Consider the following 12,612-nt stretch of genomic DNA (forward strand, 5'->3'; position numbering starts at 1 on the left):
CTGAGATCCTCAAGTGACCATCAGTGACCATCAGTGACCATCAGTGACCATTGATGGCCTTCAATGACCATCACTGACCATCACTGACCATTAATGGTTCCATCAAACCAGCCCTGAGATCCTCAAGTGACCATCAGTGACCATTGATGGCCATCAGTGACCATCACTGACCATCACTGACCATCAATGGTTCCATCAAGCCATCCCTGAGATGCTCAAGTGACCATCAGTGACCATCACTGACCGTCAATGGTTCCATCAAACCAGCCCTGAGATCCTCAAGTGACCATCACTGACCACCAGTGACCATCACTGACCATCACTGACCAGCAGTGACCATCACTGACCACCAATGGTTCCATCAAACCAGCCCTGAGATCCTCAAGTGACCATCAGTGACCATTGATGGCATTCACTGACCATCACTGACCATCAATGGTTCCATCAAGCCATCTCTGAGATGCTCAAGTGACCATCAGTGACCACCAGTGACCACCACTGACCATTGATGGCCTTCAATGACCAGCACTGACCATCACTGACCATCAGTAGTTCCTTCAAACCAGCCCCGAGATCCTCAAGTGACCACTAGTGACCATCACTGACCATCAGCGACCATCACTGACCATCACTGGCCATCACTGACCACCAATGGTTCCATCAAACCAGCCCTGAAATCCTCAAATGACCATCACTGACCACCAGTAACCATCAATGGTTCCATCAAACCATCTCTGAGATCCTCAAGTGACCATCAGTGACCATCAGTGACCACCACTGACCACCAACAGTTCCTTCAAACCAGCCCCAAGATCCTCAAGTGACCACCCCTGACCACCAACGGTTCCACCAAACCTCCTCTGAGATCCTCAAGTAACCATCACTGACCACTGATGGCCTTCAATGACCATCACTGATCATCAGTGACCACCAGTCACCATCAATGACCATCACTGACCAGCAGTGACCCTCAGTGACCAGCACTGACCACCACTGACCATCGCTTGCCGGCCGAGCGCACCAGCGCCTGCAGCGCCAGGTCCGGCGGCGCCGGCGCGGGCAGCGAGGCGCGCAGCTCGGCCACGATCTGCTCCTCCGCTCCTGGGGACACGCGAGGGACACGTGAGGGACACGTGAGGGACACGTGACCAGCAGTGACCACTGATGGTTCCTTCAAACCAGCCCTGAGATCCACAGGTGACCATCAGTGACCATTGATGGCCTTCAATGACCAGCACCGACCATCAGTGACCATCAATGGTTCCATCAAACCAGCCCCGAGATCCACAGGTGACCATCAGTGACCATTGATGGCCTTCAATGACCATCACTGACCATCACTGACCATCAGTAACCACCAGTAACCACCAATGAACATCAGTGACCAGCAGTGACCATCACTGATCATCACTGACCATCACTGACCACCAATGGTTCCATCAAACCAGCCCTGAGATCCTCAAGTGACCATCAGTGACCATTGATGGCATTCACTGACCATCAGTGACCATCACTGGTTCCATCAAGCCATCTCTGAGATCCTCAAGTCACCATCAGTGACCATCACTGACCACCAACAGTTCCATCAAACCAGCCCTGAAATCCTCACGTGACCATCACTGACCACCACTGACCATCAGTGACCACCAATGGTTCCATCAAACCAACCCTGAGATCCTCAAGTGACCATCAGTGACCACCAGTGACCACCACTGACCATCAGTGACCACCACTGACCGTCACTGACCGTCAATGGTTCCATCAAACCAGCCCCGAGATCCTCAGGTGACCATCAGTGACCATCAGTGACCATCTCTGACCATCACTGACCACCAGTGACCATCACTGACCATCAGTGACCATCAGTGACCACCAATGGTTCCACCAAACCTCCTCTGAGGACCATCAGTGACCATCACTGACCATTGATGGCCTTCAATGACCATCACTGATCATCAGTGACCACCAGTCACCATCAATGACCACCACTGACCACCACTGACCCTCAGTGACCAGCACTGACCACCACTGACCATCGCTTGCCGGCCGAGCGCACCAGCGCCTGCAGCGCCAGGTCCGGCGGCGCCGGCGCGGGCAGCGAGGCGCGCAGCTCGGCCACGATCTGCTCCTCCGCTCCTGGGGACAGGTGGCCAGCATCAGTGACCGGCAGTGACCATCACTGACCATCACTGACCAGCAGTGACCATCACTGACCACCAATGGTTCCATCAAACCAGCCCTGAGATCCTCAAGTGACCATCAGTGACCATTGATGGCCATCAGTGACCATCACTGACCATCACTGACCATCAATGGTTCCATCAAGCCATCTCTGAGATGCTCAAGTGACCATCAGTGACCATCACTGACCACCAACAGTTCCATCAAACCAGCCCTGAGATCCTCAAGTGACCATCACTGACCACCAGTGACCATCACTGACCATCAATGTTTCCATCAAACCAGCCCCGAGATCCTCAGGTGACCATCAGTGACCATCAGTGACCATCTCTGACCATCACTGACCATCACTGACCAGCAATGGTTCCATCAAACCAGCCCTGAGATCTTCAAGTGACCATCAGTGACCATCACTGACCACCACTGACCATCACTGACCACCCCTGACCACCAATGGTTCTATCAAACCAGCCCTGAGATCCTCACGGGACCATCACTGACCACCACTGACCATTGATGGTCTTCACTGACCACCACTGACCATCACTGACCATCAATGGTTCCTTCAAACCAGCCCTGAGATCCTCAAGTGACCATCAGTGACCATCAGTGACCATCACTGACCACCCCTGACCACCAACGGTTCCATCAAACCACCTCTGATATCCCCAGAAAAACCTTCCTGTGCCCAGGTGTGCCCCAGGTGTGTCTATGGATATCCAGGTGTGCCTAGGTGTCTGCCCAGGTGTGTCTATGAGTGCCCAGGTGTGTGCCCAGGTGTGTCTGTGTGCACTGAGGTGTATCCCAGGTGTGTCTATGGGTATCCAGGTGTGCCCAGGTGTGTGCCCAGGTGCGTCTGTGCGTGCCCAGGTGTGTCTGTGTGCACTGAGGTGTATCCCAGGTGTGTCTATGGGTATCCAGGTGTGCCCAGGTGTGTACCCAACTGTGTCTATGAGTGCCCAGGTGTGCCCAGGTGTACCCAGGTGTCCCCACGTGTATCTGTATGTCCCCAGCTGTCCCCAGGTGTCCCCAGGTGTGCCCAGGTGTATCTGTGTGTGCCCAGGTGTGTCTGTGTGCACTGAGGTGTATCCCAGGTGTGTCTATGGGTATCCAGGTGTGCCCAGGTGTGTGCCCGGGTGTGTCTATGAGTACTCAAGTGTCCCCAGGTGTATCCCAGGTGTGTCTATGGATATCCAGGTGTGCCCAGGTGTGTACCCAGGTGTGTCTGTGTGCACTGAGGTGTATCCCAGCTGTGTCTATGGGTATCCAGGTGTGCCCAGGTGTGTACCCAGGTGTGTCTACGAGTGCCCAGGTGTGCCCAGGTGTGTACCCAGGTGTGTCTATGAGTACTCAAGTGTCCCCAGGTGTCCCCAGGTGTACCCAGGTGTGCCCAGGTGTATCTGTATGTCCCCAGGTGTATCTCAGGTGTGTCTCTGAGTACCCAGGTGTGTGCCCAGGTGTGCCCAGGTGTGTCTATGAGTACCCAGGTGTGCCCAGGTGTGTGCCCAGGTGTGTCTCTGAGTACCCAGGTGTGTCCCCAGGTGTGCCCAGGTGTGCCCAGGTGCCCAGGCGCGCTCACCGTTGATGAGGTAGGGGTGGTTGCAGCACTTGCGCAGCTCCATCATGGTGTTGAGCAGGTTGGGCACGTTGCCGTGCCCCGCCCCGCGCGCCAGGTAGGCGAAGTTGCGCTCCAGGATGGCGCGGTAGAGGCGCTTCTGCGCGTTGGTCAGCTCCACCTCGATGATGGTCTCCTGCTTGGGCGCCAGGTTCTTCTCCACGTCCTCCTTGAGGCGGCACAGCATCATGGGCTTCAGCAGCGCCTGCAGCTTCTGCACCTGCACAGGTAACACAGGTAATGGACAGGTGAGACACAGAGAGCATCATGGGCTTCAGCAGCGCCTGCAGCTTCTGCACCTGCACAGGTAAGGGACAGGAGGGACAGGTGAGACACAGAGAACATCATGGGCTTCAGCCAGCTTCTGCACCTGCACAGGTAACACCGGTAACGGACAGGTGAGACACACACAGCATCATGGGCTTCAGCAGCGCCTGCAGCTTCTGCACCTGCACAGGTAACACAGGTAATGGACAGGTGAGGGACACACAGCATCATGGGCTTCAGCAGCGCCTGCAGCTTCTGCACCTGCACAGGTAACACAGGTAATGGACAGGTGAGACACATAACAGACAGGTGAGACAGGTAATGGACACACAACATCGTGGGCTTGAGCACCATCTGCAGCTTCTGCACCTGTGCAGGTAAAGGACAGGTGAGACAGGTAAAGGACAGGTAAAACAATTGAGCCAGGTGAGATGTGTAAGGAGCCTCAGCAGTGCCTGCAGCTTCTACACCTGCACAGGTGGGACAGGTGAGACAGGTGGGCAAGGCTCAGGAAGTCTCCAACTTGCCCAGGTGTGCTCAGGTGAGCCCCAAACTCCTCTCCAAGACCACGCCACGACCTCAAAGCCCTCCCAACCCCCCCCAGGTGTGCCCAGGTGTGCCCAGGTGTGCCCAGGTGTGCCCAGGTGCGCTCCTCACCTGCTCCTCGGTCTTGAGGTCGCCGAAGTCCTTGAGGAACTCGGCCTCGGACGGGAACTGGGAGGGCTCCAGGAAGTGCAGGAGGCTGAAGAGCTCCTCGACCGTGTTCTGCAGAGGTGTGCCCGTCAGCAGCACCTTGTGCTCCTGCAGGTGACACAGGTAAGACAGGTGAGACACGTAAAATGGGTAAAACAGGTGAGACACAGGTGGGACAGGTGAGGCTGAAGAGCTTCTCGGCCGTGTTCTGCAGAGGTGTGCCCGTCAGCAGCACCTTGTGCTCCTGCAGGTAACACAGGTGACACAGGTAACACAGGTGAGACAGGTAACACAGGTAAAATGGGTAAAACAGGTGAGGCACAGGTGGGACAGGTGGGGCTGAAGAGCTCCTCGACCGTGTTCTGCAGAGGTGTGCCCGTCAGCAGCACCTTGTGCTCCTGCAGGTGAGAACAGGTAACACAGGTGAGACAGGTGAGACATGTGAGACACGTAACACAGGTGAGACACAGGTGGGACAGGTGAGGCTGAAAAGCTCCTCGACCGTGTTCTGCACAGGTGTGCCCGTCAGCAGCACCTTGTGCTCCTGCAGGTGACACAGGTAAGACAGGTGAGACACGTAAAATGGGTAAAACAGGTGAGACACAGGTGGGACAGGTGAGGCTGAAGAGCTCCTCGGCCGTGTTCTGCAGAGGTGTGCCCGTCAGCAGCACCTTGTGCTCCTGCAGGTAACACAGGTGACACAGGTGAGACAGGTGAGACAGGTAACACAGGTAATGGTAAAACAGGTGATACAGGTGAGAGAAGTGAGACACAGGTGGGACAGGTGAGGCTGAAGAGCTCCTCGACCGTGTTCTGCAGAGGTGTGCCCGTCAGCAGCACCTTGTGCTCCTGCAGGTAAGAGACAGGTGAGACAGGTGAGACAGGTAACACAGGTAAAACGGGTAAAACAGGTGAGACACAGGTGGGACAGGTGGGGCTGCAGAGCTCCTCGACCGTGTTCTGCAGAGGTGTGCCCGTCAGCAGCACCTTGTGCTCCTGCAGGTAAGAGACAGGTGAGACAGGTGAGACAGGTAACACAGGTAAAACGGGTAAAACAGGTGAGACACAGGTGGGACAGGTGGGGCTGCAGAGCTCCTCGACCGTGTTCTGCAGAGGTGTGCCCGTCAGCAGCACCTTGTGCTCCTGCAGGTGACACAGGTAACACAGGTGAGACAGGTAACACAGGTAAAACGGGTAAAACAGGTGAGACACAGGTGGGACAGGTGGGGCTGCAGAGCTCCTCGACCGTGTTCTGCAGAGGTGTGCCCGTCAGCAGCACCTTGTGCTCCTGCAGGTGACACAGGTAACACAGGTGAGACAGGTAACACAGGTAAAACGGGTAAAACAGGTGAGACACAGGTGGGACAGGTGGGGCTGCAGAGCTCCTCGACCGTGTTCTGCAGAGGTGTGCCCGTCAGCAGCACCTTGTGCTCCTGCAGGTGAGAACAGGTGAGACAGGTGAGACAGGTAACACAGGTAATGGTAAAACAGGTGATACAGGTGAGAGAAGTGAGACACAGGTGGGACAGGTGAGGCTGAAGAGCTCCTCGACCGTGTTCTGCAGAGGTGTGCCCGTCAGCAGCACCTTGTGCTCCTGCAGGTGAGAACAGGTGAGACAGGTGAGACACGTAAAATGGGTAAAACAGGTGAGACACAGGTGGGACAGGTGGGGCTGAAGAGCTCCTCGACCGTGTTCTGCAGAGGTGTGCCCGTCAGCAGCACCTTGTGCTCCTGCAGGTGAGAACAGGTAACACAGGTGAGACAGGTGAGACATGTGAGACACGTAACACAGGTGAGACACAGGTGGGACAGGTGAGGCTGAAAAGCTCCTCGACCGTGTTCTGCACAGGTGTGCCCGTCAGCAGCACCTTGTGCTCCTGCAGGTGACACAGGTAACACAGGTGAGACAGGTAACACAGGTAAAATGGGTAAAACAGGTGAGGTACAGGTGGGACAGGTGAGGCTGAAGAGCTCCTCGGCCGTGTTCTGCAGAGGTGTGCCCGTCAGCAGCACCTTGTGCTCCTGCAGGTGAGAACAGGTCGCTCACCAGCTCCATGTGCTTGAGGCTGTCCAGCAGCTTGCAGTGCCGGTTCTTGAGGCGCTGCGTGACCCCAGGTGTGTGTCTGTGTGTGCTCCCAGGTGTGCCCAGGTGTGCCCAGGTGTGCGGCTCACCAGCTCCATGTGCTTGAGGCTGTCCAGCAGCTTGCAGTGCCGGTTCTTGAGGCGCTGCGTGACCCCAGGTAGGTGTGCCCAGGTGTGCCCAGGTGTGCCCAGGTGTGCCCAGGTGTGCGGCTCACCAGCTCCATGTGCTTGAGGCTGTCCAGCAGCTTGCAGTGCCGGTTCTTGAGGCGGTGCGTGCCCCCAGGTGTGTGTCTGTGTGTGACCCTGTGTGTCTCTAGGTGTGCCCAGGTGTGCCCAGGTGTGCCCAGGTGTATCCCCAGGTGTGGCTCACCAGCTCCATGTGCTTGAGGCTGTCCAGCAGCTTGCAGTGCCGGTTCTTGAGGCGGTGCGCCTCGTCGATGACCACGCAGCGCCACTGCACCTCGCGCAGCTCGGGGCAGTCCGACAGGATCATCTCGAACGTCGTGATCAGCGCGTCGAACTTGTACGCGCCGGGGATCAGCCGGCCCTGGGACAGGTGAGTCACAGGTGGGTCACAGGTGGGTCACAGGTGTGTCACAGGTGTGTCACAGGTGAGTCACAGGTGAGTCACAGGTGAGTCACAGGTGGGTCACAGGTGGGTCACAGGTGGGTCACAGGTGTGTCACAGGTGGGTCACAGGTGTGTCACAGGTGAGTCACAGGTGGGTCACAGGTGGGTCACAGGTGAGTCACAGGTGAGTCACAGGTGGGTCACAGGTGGGTCACACGCCACTGCACCTCGCGCAGCTCGGGGCAGTCCGACAGGATCATCTCGAACGTCGTGATCAGCGCGTCGAACTTGTACGCGCCGGGGATCAGCCGGCCCTGGGACAGGTGAGTCACAGGTGAGCCACAGGTGGGTCACAGGTGGGTCACAGGTGAGGCACAGGTGGGTCACAGGTGGGTCACAGGTGAGGCACAGGTGGGTCACAGGTGGGTCACAGGTGAGGCACAGGTGGGTCACAGGTGGGTCACAGGTGAGGCACAGGTGGGTCACAGGTGGGTCACAGGTGAGGCACAGGTGGGTCACAGGTGGGTCACAGGTGAGGCACAGGTGGGTCACAGGTGGGTCACAGGTGAGGCACAGGTGGGTCACAGGTGGGTCACAGGTGAGGCACAGGTGGGTCACAGGTGGGTCACAGGTGAGGCACAGGTGGGTCACAGGTGGGTCACAGGTGAGGCACAGGTGGGTCACAGGTGGGTCACAGGTGAGGCACAGGTGGGTCACAGGTGGGTCACAGGTGAGGCACAGGTGGGTCACAGGTGGGTCACAGGTGAGGCACAGGTGGGTCACAGGTGGGTCACAGGTGAGGCACAGGTGGGTCACAGGTGGGTCACAGGTGAGGCACAGGTGGGTCACAGGTGGGTCACAGGTGAGGCACAGGTGGGTCACAGGTGGGTCACAGGTGAGGCACAGGTGGGTCACAGGTGGGTCACAGGTGAGGCACAGGTGGGTCACAGGTGGGTCACAGGTGAGGCACAGGTGGGTCACAGGTGGGTCACAGGTGAGGCACAGGTGGGTCACAGGTGGGTCACAGGTGAGGCACAGGTGGGTCACAGGTGGGTCACAGGTGAGGCACAGGTGGGTCACAGGTGGGTCACAGGTGAGGCACAGGTGGGTCACAGGTGGGTCACAGGTGAGGCACAGGTGGGTCACAGGTGGGTCACAGGTGAGGCACAGGTGGGTCACAGGTGGGTCACAGGTGAGGCACAGGTGGGTCACAGGTGGGTCACAGGTGAGGCACAGGTGGGTCACAGGTGGGTCACAGGTGAGGCACAGGTGGGTCACAGGTGGGTCACAGGTGAGGCACAGGTGGGTCACAGGTGGGTCACAGGTGAGGCACAGGTGGGTCACAGGTGGGTCACAGGTGAGGCACAGGTGGGTCACAGGTGGGTCACAGGTGAGGCACAGGTGGGTCACAGGTGGGTCACAGGTGAGGCACAGGTGGGTCACAGGTGGGTCACAGGTGAGGCACAGGTGGGTCACAGGTGGGTCACAGGTGAGGCACAGGTGGGTCACAGGTGGGTCACAGGTGAGGCACAGGTGGGTCACAGGTGGGTCACAGGTGAGGCACAGGTGGGTCACAGGTGGGTCACAGGTGAGGCACAGGTGGGTCACAGGTGGGTCACAGGTGAGGCACAGGTGGGTCACAGGTGGGTCACAGGTGAGGCACAGGTGGGTCACAGGTGGGTCACAGGTGAGGCACAGGTGGGTCACAGGTGGGTCACAGGTGAGGCACAGGTGGGTCACAGGTGGGTCACAGGTGAGTCACAGGTGAGTTACAAGTGGGTCACAGGTGAGGCAGGTGAGCACACCTGGCTGACAGAGGTGTTTGCTGCATCTGGATCACCTGCCACGTTGCTATGATACGGCACACTGTGCACAGGTGTGTCACTGATCCCACACAGGTGAGGCAGGTGAGCGCACCTGGCTGGCACTCAGGGGTGTTTCCTGCACCTGGATCACCTGACAAACTGCTGTGGTACACCACACTGTGCACAGGTGCGTCACTGATCCCATACAGGTGTGTCACAGGTGTGTCACAGGTGGGACAGGTGAGGCAGGTGAGCACACCTGGCTGACAGTCAGGGGTGTTTGCTGCACCTGGATCACCTGCCACACTGCTATGGTACGGCACACTGTGTACAGGTGTGTCACTGATCCCATACAGGTGTGTTACAGGTGTGTCACAGGTGGGACAGGTGAGCACACCTGGCTGGCACTCAGGGGCGTGGCATCCACCTGGATCACCTGCCGGGTAGCTGTGGTACACCACACTGTGTACAGGTGTGTCGCTGATCCCATACAGGTGTGTTATTAACCCCGTACAGGTGTGTTACCTGCCCAGGTAAGCTCACCTTGGCGTCCTTGCAGTACATCTCGTACTGCTGGATCACCTGCCGGCTGGCCAGGCTGCACAGGTGTGTCAGTAACCCCACACAGGTGCGTTATTTACCCGATACAGGTGTGTTACAGGTGTGTTACAGGTGTGTTACCTGCCCAGGTGAGCTCACCTTGCCGTCCTTGCAGTACATCTCGTACTGCTGGATCATCTGCCGGCTGGCCAGGCTGCACAGGTGTGTCAGTAACCCCATACAGGTGCGTCACTAACCCCATACAGGTGTGTCACAGCCCCCATACAGGTGTGTTACCTGCCCAGGTGTGCCCAGGTGAGCTCACCTTGGCGTCCTTGCAGTACATCTCGTACTGCTGGATCATCTGCCGGCTGGCCAGGCTGCCGTGGTACACGATGGTGTTGAGGCCGGTCCAGGTGCCGAACTCGCGCTCCCAGTTGGCGATGGTGGAGAGCGGCGCGATCACCAGGTACGGCCCGCGCACACCTGCGCCGTGCACCTCCTGCAGGAACGCGATCGACTGGATCGTCTTGCCCAGCCCCATCTCGTCCGCCAGGATGCAGTTCTGCCTGCGGGGGGGGACAGGTGAGACACACCTGGCACAGGTGAGACACACCTGAGACAGGTGAGATACACCTGACACAGGTCAGGCACACCTGAGACAGGTAACACCTATCTAGAATACACCTGGGACAGGTAACCTACACCTGGGATACACCTGAGATACACCTGGGACAGATAAGGTGCACCTGGGACAGATGAGACACACCTGGGACAGGTGAGATACACCTGGGACAGGTGAGATACACCTGAGACAGGTAACATACACCTGAGGGACGGGGGCTGCTCTTGCCCAGCCCCATCTCGTCCGCCAGGATGCAGTTCTGCCTGCGGGGGGCGACAGGTGAGGCACACCTGGCACAGGTGAGACACACCTGGTACAGGTGAGACACACCTGGGACAGGTAACATCTATCTAGAATACACCTGGGACAGGTAACCTACACCTGGGATACATCTGAGATACACCTGGGACAGGTAAGGTGCACATGGGATACACCTGGCACAGGTAACATACACCTGAGACAGGTCAGGCACACCTGAGGCAGGAGAAATACACCTGGCACAGGTGAGACACGCCTGGCACAGGTGAGGCACACCTGGGACAGGTGAGACACACCTGAGGCAGCTGAGACACACCTGGTACAGGTGAGATACACCTGGGACAGGTGAGATACACCTTGGACAGGTAAGGTGTACCTGAGATACACCTGGGACAGGTAAGGTGCACATGAGATACACCTAGGACACGTAACATACACCTGAGACAGGTGAGACACACCTGGCACAGGTGAGATACACCTGGCACAGGTAACATACACCTGAGGGACAGGGGCTGCTCTTGCCCAGCCCCATCTCGTCCACCAGGATGCAGTTCTGCCTGCGGGGGGGGACAGGTGAGACACACCTGGCACAGGTGAGACACACCTGGCACAGGTGAGACACGCCTGAGACAGGTGAGACACACCTGGGACAGGAGAGATACACCTAGCACAGGTGAGACATGCCTGGCACAGGTGAGGCACACCTGGGACAGGTGAGACACACCTGAGACAGGTGAGAAACGCCTGGTACAGGTGAGACACACCTGGGACACGTAAGCTGTACCTGAGATACACCTGGGACAGGTAAGGTGCACATGGGATACACCTGGCACAGGTAACGCACACCTGAGACAGGTGAGATACACCTGACACAGGTCAGGCACACCTGAGACAGGTAACACCTATCTAGAATACACCTGGGACAGGTAACCTACACATACACCTGAGACAGGTGAGACACACCTGGGACAGGTGAGATACACCTGGGACAGGTAACATACACCTGAGACAGGTGAGACACACCTGGGACAGGTGAGATACACCTGGGACAGGTAAAGGACAGCTAGGATAGGCCTGAGATGCACCTGGGACAGGTAACATACACCTGGGATACACCTAGGACAAAAATCTATACCTCAGATACACCTGGGACAGGTAAGGTGCACCTGGGACAGGTAACATACACCTGGCACAGGTGAGACACACCTGGCACACGTAACATACACCTGAGACAGGTGAAATACACCTGGGACAGGTACACACATTGCCCAGCCCCATCTCGTCCGCCAGGATGCAGTTCTGCCTGCGGGGGGCGACGGGTGAGACACACCTGGCACAGGTGAGACACACCTGGGACAGGTGAGACACGCCTGGCACAGGTGAGATACACCTGGGACAGGTGAGACACGCCTGGCACAGGTGAGGCACACCTGGGACAGGTGAGATACACCTGGGACAGGTAACATACACCTGGGCCAGGTAACACCTATCTAGAATACACCTGGAACAGATAACCTACACCTGGGATACACCTGAGATACACTTGGGACAGGTAAGGTGCACATGGGACAGGTAAGGAGCCCCTGGGACAGGTAACATACACCTGGCATACGCCTGGGACAGGTAACATGCACCTAGTCCATGAGTTCCCCAGGTGTGCCCCATTGCCCAGGTGTGTTACCTGTCCCAGATGTGCCCAGGTGTGTTACCTGTCCCAGCTGTGTTACCTGGCCCAGGTGTTCCCAGGTGTGTTACCTGTCCCAGGTATGTTACCTGTCCCAGGTGTGTTACCTGTCCCAGGTGTGTTACCTGGCCAGGTGAGCTCACCTGTTGTACCAGTTGAAGAGCAGCCAGTTAACCCCTTCCAGCTGGTACTCCCGCAGCCGGTTCTGGTTCTTGTACTCGCGCGACGCCTCCAGCTTCTGCCAGGCGCCGGCCTGGGGGCGGGGCTGCAGGTGAGACAGGTGAGACAGGTG

The 12,612-nt window shown here is 57.7% G+C and overlaps 1 protein-coding gene across 1 annotated transcript in view; it reads right to left on the bottom strand.

The window, feature by feature from the left end:
* Positions 1 to 12,582, bottom strand: part of LOC121365346 (chromodomain-helicase-DNA-binding protein 8-like) — a 15,002-nt gene extending 2,420 nt beyond the window's left edge. Inside the window, exons 1-8 of the mRNA XM_041489445.1 lie at positions 12,464 to 12,582; positions 10,079 to 10,322; positions 7,636 to 7,722; positions 7,209 to 7,298; positions 4,721 to 4,864; positions 3,761 to 4,016; positions 2,034 to 2,136; positions 999 to 1,184 (exon numbers count right to left, since the gene is read on the bottom strand). Of these exons, the coding sequence (XP_041345379.1) occupies positions 999 to 1,184; positions 2,034 to 2,136; positions 3,761 to 4,016; positions 4,721 to 4,864; positions 7,209 to 7,298; positions 7,636 to 7,722; positions 10,079 to 10,297 (1,085 nt within the window). The 5' untranslated portion in view covers positions 10,298 to 10,322; positions 12,464 to 12,582. The remainder of the gene's footprint in view (positions 1 to 998; positions 1,185 to 2,033; positions 2,137 to 3,760; positions 4,017 to 4,720; positions 4,865 to 7,208; positions 7,299 to 7,635; positions 7,723 to 10,078; positions 10,323 to 12,463) is intronic.
* Positions 12,583 to 12,612: the final 30 nt, after the last annotated feature.

Source organism: Pyrgilauda ruficollis, unplaced genomic scaffold, assembly GCF_017590135.1.
Source record: "Pyrgilauda ruficollis isolate IOZ18807 unplaced genomic scaffold, ASM1759013v1 scaffold934, whole genome shotgun sequence".
Classification (NCBI taxonomy): domain Eukaryota; kingdom Metazoa; phylum Chordata; class Aves; order Passeriformes; family Passeridae; genus Pyrgilauda; species Pyrgilauda ruficollis.